Source organism: Coenobita brevimanus, chromosome 80, assembly GCF_032717465.1.
Source record: "Coenobita brevimanus isolate Jiangsu-jjx chromosome 80, ASM3271746v2, whole genome shotgun sequence".
NCBI classification, from domain to species: Eukaryota; Metazoa; Arthropoda; class Malacostraca; order Decapoda; family Coenobitidae; genus Coenobita; species Coenobita brevimanus.
The window spans coordinates 20857396-20869657 of NC_137033.1; the positions used below are offsets into that span (position 1 = coordinate 20857396).

At 42.2% G+C, this 12262-nt stretch overlaps 1 protein-coding gene across 1 annotated transcript in view; it reads left to right on the top strand.

Annotated features, from left to right (window-relative positions):
* Positions 1 to 441: 441 nt before the first annotated feature.
* Positions 442 to 12262, top strand: part of LOC145409294 (uncharacterized) — a 36019-nt gene continuing 24198 nt past the window's right edge. Inside the window, exons 1-10 of the mRNA XM_080279771.1 lie at positions 442 to 602; positions 772 to 906; positions 1752 to 1909; positions 2835 to 2971; positions 3949 to 4119; positions 4387 to 4575; positions 5280 to 5402; positions 5858 to 5960; positions 6526 to 6728; positions 7100 to 7167. Coding sequence (XP_080135897.1) covers positions 442 to 602; positions 772 to 906; positions 1752 to 1909; positions 2835 to 2971; positions 3949 to 4119; positions 4387 to 4575; positions 5280 to 5402; positions 5858 to 5960; positions 6526 to 6728; positions 7100 to 7167 — 1448 coding nt within the window. The remainder of the gene's footprint in view (positions 603 to 771; positions 907 to 1751; positions 1910 to 2834; positions 2972 to 3948; positions 4120 to 4386; positions 4576 to 5279; positions 5403 to 5857; positions 5961 to 6525; positions 6729 to 7099; positions 7168 to 12262) is intronic.

Sequence of the window (12262 nt, forward strand, 5' to 3'; positions counted from 1 at the left end):
AGCTGTTCTGAGTGCGAACCTTGACCTTGGGGCACCTAGGTCAGTGGAAACCATGACTGGGTACTAATTTGGTGCGTACTGGGAATTTTTTCTTCTCTTTTTTCCCCTTCCTCTTCTTCTTCTTCTTCTTCTTCTTCTTCTTCTTCTTCTTCATCTTCATCTTCTTCTTCTTCTTCTTTTTCTGCTTTTTCTATATTTCTTTTTCTTTTCGCCTTTACCTTCTTCATCATCATCATCATCATCATCATCCAGGCCTCTTTTCGCACCAAAATAATGAAATAAAACAATGTGAATTTCAATTTCTGTAACACAATTTCAGTAACGCCCTTTTTCTCTCCATCTTCCTCCCTTCTTCTCTATCTTACCACAACATTCCTTGCCTCAATCCCAGCTCGCTTCGTGACCAACACCAAGCGCGAAGACCATGACACCCGGGACAAGATGAGGAGCTACTGGCAGCGGTACAGTGCCACCCCCACCGTAGAGGCCATGATGCTGTCCAGTGATGCTAAGTATTTGGCGGAGCACGAGCAGAACGAGGTGTTGTCATACCTTCCAAACTACCATGGCATGAGGATACTGGAGCTGGGTGCTGGAATTGGGTGAGTTTGTGGTCAGAGTCGGGGATTAAAGTAAGTCAGGGGTTAGAACTGGTACATCATTTACCTTAGTTACCTATTCTCCTGGCTATAATGCTATTTTCTGGAATGATTTATTTTGTATGTCGCTATTCACATTACACATAACATTATTCTACTGCCCTCCTTGCAGGAGGTTCACGACAGAGCTGGCGCGTGGGGCAAAGGAGGTGACTGCCGTGGACTTCATTGAGCAGTACATTGACGAGAACAGGAGGAGGAACAAACACTTGAACAACATTAACTACAAGTGTGCTGACGTTACCAAGTGAGTGTGTGTGTGTGTGTGTGTGTGTGTGTGTGTGTGTGTGTGTGTGTGTGTGTGTGTGTGTGTGTGTGTGTGTGAATTATAACAATCAAACACTATTCTGCACTGATAAAACTATCTGAATAGTGCCTTGCCTACCGTCAATCTAACTGAAGGTCTTTGCACAACTGCTGAGTTACACATCGACAAATTTGCAGAAATTTGGTACATAGCATATCATGAAAATTAATCATGATCTCACGAATGACTCTTGATATCACGAGACATGATTAACCCTTTCAGTCCAATAACGAGTGTTGAAGAGGGATGCCGTTATCCGGCGGTGTGGATATAGCCGGCTATCCCTACTGCCCGGCTATGCAAACGTCCCTCATCTCCCTCCCTTACCCCCGAAAGAAGGTTTCTGGGATGCAGGAACAGGTAGCTTGAAGCTGCAGTCCAGCGGGTTCATGGCCGAATGAGTTTGTGGCCACAACAGCAACAACAACAATAGCAAAATCGAAAGGCTCCCCAAAGCTGGATAATATCGCCAGGAGACTGCAACAAAGAAACGACAAAAAAAAAAAAGTCATAGAATAGAAAGAGTCCTGTAATTGTCAGGACCATAAAGATGTGTTAACACTAACCGGTCATATTATCTTTAACCTTAATCGATAAGCACTGATGAAATATTATCATCTGCTTAGAGTTTACTCTTGTATAAATGTTAGTGACCTATACCCACATAAGGCATTTGTGTTTGTTAAGAACAATATTTATCTTCTGACTAAACGCTGGGCATTTTAAGGCACTAAGAAAGTAGTATTAAATTAACGTACAATTTCTCTGCTTGTCTTCGTAAACAGGCTCGACTTTCCAGAGGGGTTCTTTGACATAGTGTTCAGTAACTGGCTCTTCATGTACCTGAACGATGATGAAACCTCCCAGGTGTTCCACAAGGTGATTAGGTGGCTCAGCCCTGGTGGATACTTCTTTCTGAGAGAGTCATGCTACCATCAGGCAGGTCAGGATCAGGATATGTGAATTTATAATTGCCTGTATAGCCTTTTGCCCTGTCTCCTACAGCTGCCAAACACTTCACAAATTAGACTGCATAATACAGTGACAAAATACGAAAACAAAACCACCTGTGATTGTAGCTTACAAATATGGATCCCAATTTATCCTCTACACTTGTTCAGAATACTTTATAAATCCGACCCCCAAGGTATCTCTAACTCCGCCGGTAGGGCATGCATACACAGTTGCGGAAATGGTAAAGTCACCGATAAAAGTTTCCCTGATATTTCATCTCTTTCACTTGTCACTTTCCTCTGCTAGCTTTATTCTAAGGGAGTCATAAACATATTTCCTGAGAGTTTTGCCTGATATTTCATCTCTTTCACTTGTCACTTTCCACTACTGGCTTTATTCTTAAGCTGCGAGACGCTTTGTATGTTCCTCTGCCTATAAATGATTTCTCCTTGATATCATGAACAGGTTACTTGAAGCAGTTAATACTTTGAACATGTAACTTTATGTGGTTAATATTTTGCACAGTTAAACCGATGCGCTTAATAATTTGCAGCGGCAACTTGAAGAGGTAGATATTTCGCACAGGTAATTTGAAGCGGTTAATACTTTGCACACGCAACTTAAGCAGTTAATATTTTACACAGGTAACTAGAAGCGGTTGATATTTTACACAGGTAACTGGAAGCGGTTAATATTTTACACAGGTAACTGGAGGCGGTTAATATTTTACACAGGTAACTGTAAGCGGTTAATATTTTACACAGGTAACTGGAGGCGGTTAATATTTTACACTGGTAACTGGAGGCTGTTAATATTTTACACAGGTAACTGGAAGCGGTTAACATTTTACACAGGTAACTGGAGACGGTTAATATTTTGCACAGGTAACTGGAAGTGGTTAATATTTTACACAGGAAACTTGATGCGGATCACAAACCCTACAAACTACCGGACCCCGCTAGACTACTGCCAGATGCTGCACGAGGTGGCTGATACTGAGAAGGCCGCGTTCAAGATCATCCGAGGAAAGAGCATCCTGGCCTACATCCATGTGAGTCTCTCTCTCTCTCTCTCTCTCTCTCTCTCTCAACTAAAATGACATCCTTTTTTATATCTTCATCAAGCTAGGGTACTACTGGACGATTTTATGCAACTTAGGGAAGATCTCTAGCAGTGTAGATGTTAAGGAGCACTCAGTCTAACCAGTCTAGTTCAGAGAGTCCCCCCTTTGCTAAATTTGATCGTCTAGAAAAAACAGGAATAAAATGAAACTACATTGCCAAACCGAAGAGGTTAAGGATCCACATGAGAAGTAACCAAATGAGTGTATTTGCTCAGGGTGCCCTGTAAACTCTCTCATGATTGGAACAACTCTGATATTCTATCCAGATAACGCCAGACGATTTTATTTGTAGGATAGTGAGTAATCGGAGCCTGGGATGGGATTCTCAAGGGAAGGTACGTTGGGTTCCCTGTCGCATCTCATATTAGTTTGCAGGATGGTCAGCAACATCGGAGTCTTTCCCTGTACTGAGCTCTTTCGTCAAAAACAGTTCCTGGTTACGAAAGGAAAACTGTCATATCTGTCATCTGTTTTGTATGGAAGGACGAAGCAATTGCTATGTAGCGCTTTTACTCTAATTTGATAAAGATGCCTCGACCTTTTCAGCACGGTCGATGGTGAAATGTAGTAAGATTGGAGGGTCGAGTAGTTATCAGTCAAACAGACTTCTTCCTTCCTTATGAATAAGGCTTATCAGTTTCATGAAGCCAAAGCTTAGTATTCAACTTGTGAGAATAGCCCGGTTCTTTCAGATGACTTCGTAGCATCTTTTCTTTGCGATTAATTTCTCATACAACACAGTTTTATCCTCCTTTATATTACTGGGGTAAACAATGTCGAATATAGAAATATACAGATAATATTCAAAAGAAGAATATTAAGATGAAAAATGCATAACAAATCACAAATGAAAAGGTGCTACGAAGTGTCCTATGCCTTTTCTAACTTCCTATCCCCCTCGGCAGTACCATGGCAACCCCAACCAGTTCTGCATCCTGGCCAGGCGAGTGCAAGGCATCGAGAGTAATCAGCTGACCCAGTACCTCCAATCTCGCTACGGACTGCACCACATCAGGACAATGGGCAGGATCTTTGGACATAACTGGCTCTCTACAGGCGGTGAATACACGACAAGGGTAATCTATTTATCATTCTGGACTTTTGAACTTCAGCCGTCATAACTTAAACCCCCATTTCTCTCAACTGGACCATCTACAGTATGGAAGATTTATTATTAATTGAATAATGTACTGTAAAGTTTTATGGAATACTGGTCAATAAACTAACTACCTAACTATACAAAGTTGATCAACAGCCTTACAAGAGACATAAAACGAATGAGAGAGAAAAAAAACTGGGCAGTAAGAGGACAACATTCTGAATTATTTACCAACTCTTTTTAGGATCTTCTGCTGCGGATGAACCTTGAGCCTGGCCAACGCGTTCTGGATGTGGGCTGTGGCACCGGCGGGTCAGCATTCTACATGGCCAGGCAGTATGGCGTTCACGTCCACGGCGTCGACCTCTCCACCAACATGATCCACGTCGCTGTTGAGAACCAAGGCAAACTGGAAATGGACATAAAGAAGAAGGTTAGTCGAAACAACCGTCTGGAATGAACGTCAGACTATCTGCACGGAAAGCTACATCATCATCATCAGCAGCAGCAGCAGCAGCAGTAGCATTACTATTTCTTCCCATAAAAGGATGGGGTGTGGGGTCCAGAAACACTGAAAGGGAAAATACGAAAGTGGCAGAACAAATGATAGCATGCCTGCTGGAATGGGCCACATAATTATTTAGACATAATTCAAGCCTCTGGAAACCTGGCTCCACCTCCTAAGCCCAACCATATGCAAAAATCAAACATATGGTAAGAAAAAAAAAAAATCCCCCAACAACAGCGCCACATATAAGATGGGCAAATATAGGACTCAGATCATGAAGGGTTCCGTGGTCAGCTGAAGTTTAGGTTAAGTGAGGTGAGATGTGGTGCTGTAGGGTGAGGCACCGCTGTTATTGTTGTTGCTGTTGTGTTCGCGGGCTTATCTGAACGTGAATTTAGTAAACTGCAGGTTGGAGTTATAATCTAATCGGTGGTAAGGGAGGGTGCTGAAGGGAGATTTGTATAATCAGGCAGCAGAACCATTCAGTTATATCAGTGTGAAGGCGCCACTCTCCAACTCTTATGACCTCGTAGTCTGGGGGAATGTGAACTGGGCAATATCCCGGCCGGTTAGGCTCCAAACAACGACTACCTTCTGTCTAGATTCAAAGATTATTTCTGTTTGTACAGGTGCAGTTCGAGATCAGTGACATACTAACAGTGAACTTGGAGGAAGGCTCGTACGACATGATTTACAGCCGTGACAGTATCCTGTATATTGAAGATAAAGACGAGCTCTTCAAGAGACTCTATGTAAGTTTTGTACCTCTTCCATGCACTGCTGCAAGTCTTAGAAATGAAAATTTATTCTCAGTATGGACAAAAACACTTAATTTTACTGATATACTGACTTCCATAACATTTTCAATAATGTAACATGAAACTGAGGTGCCTATGAATATTATGTACAAAAAATTATACCTGAACTTAAACCTTTCAGTCTGGTGATGTACTCTACATTTTATTTATTATAGGTGTCTGCAGATTACAATATTTGCCTTAGGACTTTGTTATTTACCTTAGGGTAGGCTTTTCCAACTGCCTTCATCAAAACCTTCACCAACAGAGGTCTTTCCTGTGCTAATTATAATTCTGCGGTGGTTACAAGAATAAGGCAGAAAATACGACATCGGATTTAAGAGATTAAGCAAATGATCAAAGCATACACCTTAATTCAGACTATTCAAGAAGTGCATTGTTCCCTGCAGAGGTGGCTGAAGCCTGGCGGGTCACTCCTCATCACTGACTACTGCAGAGGCACCGCAAGCCACCTGACAGACGAATTCCTTGACTACATCCATAACCAGAGAAGTGAGATAAGACTGTTTCATTGGGGTTGTTAGTCGAAGTAAGGCAGTGTGTGTGTGTGTGTGTGTGTGTGTGTGTGTGTGTGTGTGTGTGTGTGTGTGTGTGTGTGTGTGTGTGTGTGTGTGTGTGTGTGTGTGTGTGTGTGTGTGTGTGTGTGTGTGTGAGAGAGAGAGAGAGAGAGAGAGAGAGAGAGAGAGAGAGAAAGAGAGAGAGGGAGAGACTTACCAAAAAAATTATTGTCTCCTTTAATGACCTTCACGCAGTCAATATGCACAAGTCTAATCACTCGAGAAATTCTATGTTACATCACTAGGAAACACGTTGGCAATCGCACACGTGTAGTTGATAGGAGCAAATCTAAACTTCTTCTCCCTCATCTTCTCCCTTTTCTCCATCATCATACACGCTGACAGCCATACACATGCAAACGAGCAATCTAACCCGCTTCTTCTTCCTCCTCTTCTTCGTCCTCTTCTCCTTCTCTCTCTCCACAATCATACACGTTGAAAGCCACCCACTTGCAGACGATAGGCGCAAATCTAACCCCCTTCTCCCCCCCCCCCTCCAGGATGCACTCTGGTCACCGTGAGCGACTACGCCAAGAGTCTACATGCAGCGGGCTTCGAGGGAGTGAAGGCTGAAGATCTACACGAAGAGTTCATGAAGATACACCGGACGGAGCTTAATGTCTTCACGGCCACACGGGAGGCGTTCATCAAAGACTTCTCTGAGGAGGAATACGACGCCATTGCCACCAGATGGGCTAATATGGTGTGTGTGTGTGTGTGTGTGTGTGTGTGTGTGTGTGTGTGTGTGTGTGTGTGTGTGTGTGTGTGTGTGTGTGTGTGTGTGTGTGTGTGTGTGTGTGTGTGTGTGTGTGTGTGTGTGTGTGTGTGTGTGTGTGTGTGTGTGTGTGTGTGTGTTTAAAAATGAAAATAAGAACCTGAAAGTGTTAAGGCTATGAATTATAACACTTTCCACCAGAGAGTCTAATAAAGTAAAGCTGTGGTGGATTTATTGACGTTACTGAGACTTCATAGAAAATAAATAAATTAATCGATGAGACAGAAGTGTTACGAAACCTCCCAGGCAAACGAGAATATAACTCAGAGATCATAATGTCAAGTTGTTTTTACCCTCAGATCCAGTGGACGAAGGAAGGACAGTTCTCGTGGGGGGCCTTCACCGCACACAGGCCCAACGTCTCCGAGTAGGGACAATGACAGTATACAAGGGCAACGTCTTTGAGTAGGAACATATCACAAAACACAGGCTTAACGTTTCTGAGTAAGGACGTTTCACAACACAGCCAATGTTTCGCAGTTTCTACGATCACAGCATACAGGGACACTTCGCAACACACAAGAATAACGTTTGTGAGCAGGGACAATCCCGGGGTGGAAGGACAACATTTTAAAGAACAGTTGGGGGTACAAGACCAATGTTTCCGAACAGAAACATCAAGAGAATACAAGACAAAAGTTCCTCAGTAGCACTCCACACAAGATTAACGTTTCTGAGCTGGGACAATTTCAGGATAAAAGGACAGCGTTTCTGACTTAGGAGAGTCGGGGGTACAAAACCAACGTTTCCGAATAGGGAGGTTAAGGGTATGCAATGTATCTAAGTAGAAACACTCGTTGTATCCAAGGACAACGTATCTGAGAAGAGACATTTCACAAAACACAAGGCTAACGTTTCAGAGACGGGCCATTCACGACATACACTACACCATAAGACAATGAAGCACTCCATTCATCTTCCTCATCTTTTCCATGCCAACCGCCAGGCTATTTCATTCTCACTTCAGTCTGGTCTTTGAATGAAACAACACGCTAGTCACAGTGATAATGAAATAGCCAAATTAATAAATCATTACCGTGTTCTGTTATAAATATTTAATTTCTCACAAACAGTCATAATCATTCAGCACATGCCTATATCTATATAAGCTCATATTACGTCCACTGCAGGACTGAATCTTCCCTGTGGAAGGAAAGTGATAGCCAGAATTAATCCTTCCCCATGTTGGAGGCGTGCAAATGGACCAGAGATGTTTGCAGTTGTAGTGATCATGTAAAACCCGAATTATTGTATTAGCTATTTTCGTGTGTGATAGTGTTTCCATGTGTTCTCGGTAGATCCGAAAAGGTGCAGACACACTTTATGTAAGTATATGAAAGGACGGACTACCAGCATCCATTTTAAATATCCTCCGCGGTGAGGGCCAGAAAAATGATACCCTAACAACTGAGCCATCGCAGCTCCATAAACAAATATAATGATCTAATAAACAGGAGAGGAAATCCAGTTTTCTTAATACCCTTCACTAATATCTCTTTGTGTGCTTTACGAGGAGGTATACCCCCGGACGAAGGTGACGTATTCTATAGACAAGTATATTTTTCTTACCTGCAGGCTATTTTGTTCACCTGAGAATCCACTTTATTATGACTGAAGGGGTTGAATTCAGGCTTCATTTACCCTGTCATTTACTAGGGACCCATTAAGTTATTTCACTCAGACTGTCACAAGATTTTGTTCAACTGAGGGAAATTCTATTTGTCAGAGGGATATAAACTATCATGATTCATTTTTAGTGTGCAAGAAATTCCCTTGGCTATATGGAAGGATCTTGATTTAGTCTCAGTAAACCACCCAAGTGTATCCTTGACAACCAAAATGATAATACATCCAATGCACGACCTCTCCCCCCCAGTTGAAAACAATCATCTCGTGAAAAAAAAAAAAATATATATATATATATATATATATATATATATATATATATATATATATATATATATCATGTTAGATTTTTTTTTTTTATCTCTTGTCCGTAAACGCTAATTATAATTAACTACGTGAAAGATTCTCCTCACCAAACATTAGTGTAGAGCCATCGAGACTGTGTGGAACCAGATTGTCAATATGTGGGAACCAGGGAAGGAGAGGACACGGGCAAGCCTCCACCAGCACACCAAGGACGAGTGGGAGTTGTTCAGACGAAACCAGCAAACCATTACCAACATTGTTTCTTCGGTATCACGAAGAGCGCAAGAGGTGAGACAGGAGGCCACTGGACTACTTACAAAGGCTTTCCTGGTTGCTTTGGCTTGACCAATGTCGGTAAACACTGACAGATATGTTTTGGGAGTTTGGGTAGGATTTTGTTTAATTTTCCTTTTAACAGATTATGGGAGATATCGTTATTATATCCATCCATACGCACAGACATCAAACTTATTTACCTTTTATGTACAGTTATTTTCAATAGCCTTTTCACATATAGATGTCATAAGAACTGACATGATATTGACCGTATAGAGGGAGTGTACCGAGAGGATGATCAGATTTACTGTGGACACAGCCATGTCAGAGGTTGCATATGATATTTAGTTCCAAAAAATAATTACACGTAAGGGTTGAGGATGTTTCCTACACAAACATTACGGAAGTCAAAACCATCCAGATTCCACTCTGCATCCGAAGTCAAAATACACGGATAAGCACAAACATCTGGCTCCGCACTAATGTTTGATCTGTCACGTCAGTATATTTCTCTCACGAGCCAGCCCTTGAAATCACCACCTATCTAAAGCTTGTTATCTGACGCCGCTGTTCAAGGTGTAATGCAGCATTATCTACCGAATATTAACTTCTTTATTTCATGCCCTGAATGAAAGAAAATAGATCATGTGACCACCACTTCCCATTTCATTCTCCCTCCCCTACCTTCCCTCCCTCCCCTCCCTCACCCCACCCCCACACCTTCGCTCGTCCCCCCACCCATCTTTCCTTCTCTCTCTGACCCCTCCCCCTCAGCCCCTCTTACTCCAGAGTGACCGCGCATAAAGAAGTCAGCCTGAGGCACGGGGTTCCAGAGGATAGGTACTTATTTATGACCGCGACTGTAGCCACATACAGATATTAACAGCCTTTCACTGAGGAATAGTACTTAATACACTGATTATGAATTCTAATCGTCCAAATGGGAATCGTCAGTCCAGGAATCCTCCATCTAGGAATCGTCTAAGTGGAATGGCAAAATCGCCTAAAAACACATGATCGTCCAGATGGGAAACGTTCAAGCGGGATCTACACCCCTACATACCCCAGTTATTAGTGGGAAATGGGATCATGATGACGATGACGATGATGATTACGATGTGGGAAATGGGATCATGATGACGATGACGATGATGATTACGATGTGGGAAATGGGATCATGATGACGATGACGATAAAAGCTCACAATTAATTCCGGAATGACGCTATCGCCATAATTCATTTTCTGTGCTAGATATGCTAACAACCTTTGATGCTACGTTACAAAATAAAAGGAAAAGAAAGAAGGAAAGGAAGGAAGGAAGGAAAGAAAAGAGGGGAAGAAACCATACTTTTATTGATCAAACATTATGATTTTCTTGTGGCAACTGGCTATTAAAAATCTTACACAGAGCATGTGATAATCCCAAGGCAAGGGTTAGAGCAGACACAACTGCGTCGTTTTCCACTTAATGACGAAGAAAAAAAAAGAGACAGTGAGCAAAGACTTTTTAAAACTCATCATTGCGACCTTCCTAGCCCAAACACAGTTTCACAATAATACGTACATGTTTCTTAACTGTTCATTTAAATAGTGCCGTATAATTACGACTGTAATTACTGGTCATGAACTGAGCTTCTCGTGACCCAAACATTTTTTTTTTTTTTACACTGTGTACGAGTGTCATGACTGTCCATTTTAACAGTGAAGCAAATATTTCTGGCCGCAGTTATGGTCATGAACTGAGCAACTCCTTTACCCAGCGTCTCTCTCTCTCTCTCTCTCTCTCTCTCCCTCTCTCTCTCTCTCTCTCTCTCTCTCTCTCTCTCTCAAATTACTGTGTACGATATTCATAACTGTTCATTTAAATAGCGGCGCGAAATATCTAGCTATAAGTATTGGCTATGCAATGATCATCACCGGAACCCACCATATTTTTTTAGATACTGTGTACGGGTTTCACAGCTGTTCGATATAAACTATGAGGTAATATTTCCAACTGCACCTTCTAGTAATGCTCTGACTATAATGGCCGTCAGTACTCACATTCTATTTCTAATTTGTACACACCGCATGCTGGCTGCTATCACCTCCCATTGCTTACTTGATTGGCAACTGTATCTTAAGTTCTTGTTTTATCTATCTATCTATTTAACCCTCCATCTGGCTATTGATGTCTGTCAATCTCTAACTTGGCTGATTTTCGTCCCGTTTCCTGCTTAATTCACGTAGTTCTGTCACAACATATTATAATACTACAACTCTTAGTTTTTCCTACAGCACTTCTTCGTGACCAGCATCATATTCTAGTGCTTTTTATTTTTTGTAACGGCATAGCATTTAAGATGGAATGATACCAGTTTTAGCCGAGGTTAAAGTAACAAGACTAATCCAATCACAGGGTGCTCCCCTAACATGAGTAGAATCGAAAGGAAGGCGCAAGAATATGCTAAGAGAGAGAGAGAGAGAGAGAGAGAGAGAGAGAGAGAGAGACCAGCGGATTCAAAGGATGAGTGTACAGAAAATTACTTCGTACCTCAGAGCTGCCAATTAAAGCTCCATTATCCTCCATTCAGTTGAATATCCAGCAGTAAGTTTTTCAGTGTGTTGATGTATTTTGTTCTTCTTTCTTGCTCCTTCCTTCAACTCAGGAAAAGCCCTTGATGATGGGGGGATTATTACACGCTGTATCCAATCTCTCCAGTCTGAAGGAAACATGATTAAATATATAAACACGTCATTGTACCGAAGGGGTTAACTGACAGTACCAGTTTTAAGGATAAAGTTGTGACATTATGGAATGCATCTCTTGACTCACGATGAGGACTTGTGTGAAAGGGAAGCCGTCATGTTCCAGCACCGATATAATAGGGCGGTAAAACTGCCTTACTATACAAACGTCCCTCTTTCCCCTCCTATCCCCCGACAGGAGAATGATGTATTATGGAAGAAGGGTTGTGTTGGCTTGCAGTCCACCGGGTTCAAGTTCACTGCTATATTGATGGTAGACCAGTGTACATCAACAACAGTTAACATCAGTCATGACCGTCCTATGAAACCATTAGTCAAAATTCCTCCAATCATTTTTTCGATCCTAATGATTTATGAATGACGGGTGGGGGATGGGTGGGGGGATGGGGAGAGCTGGGAACAGGGCGAGAGGCGGGTGGAGTTCCCTTCGCCCCCCCCCCTCTTCCCCAGGTGGACAGGGGTAGGAGGGAGACACTCCTGAGTCCCCTGAGCAATATTTAGTGCT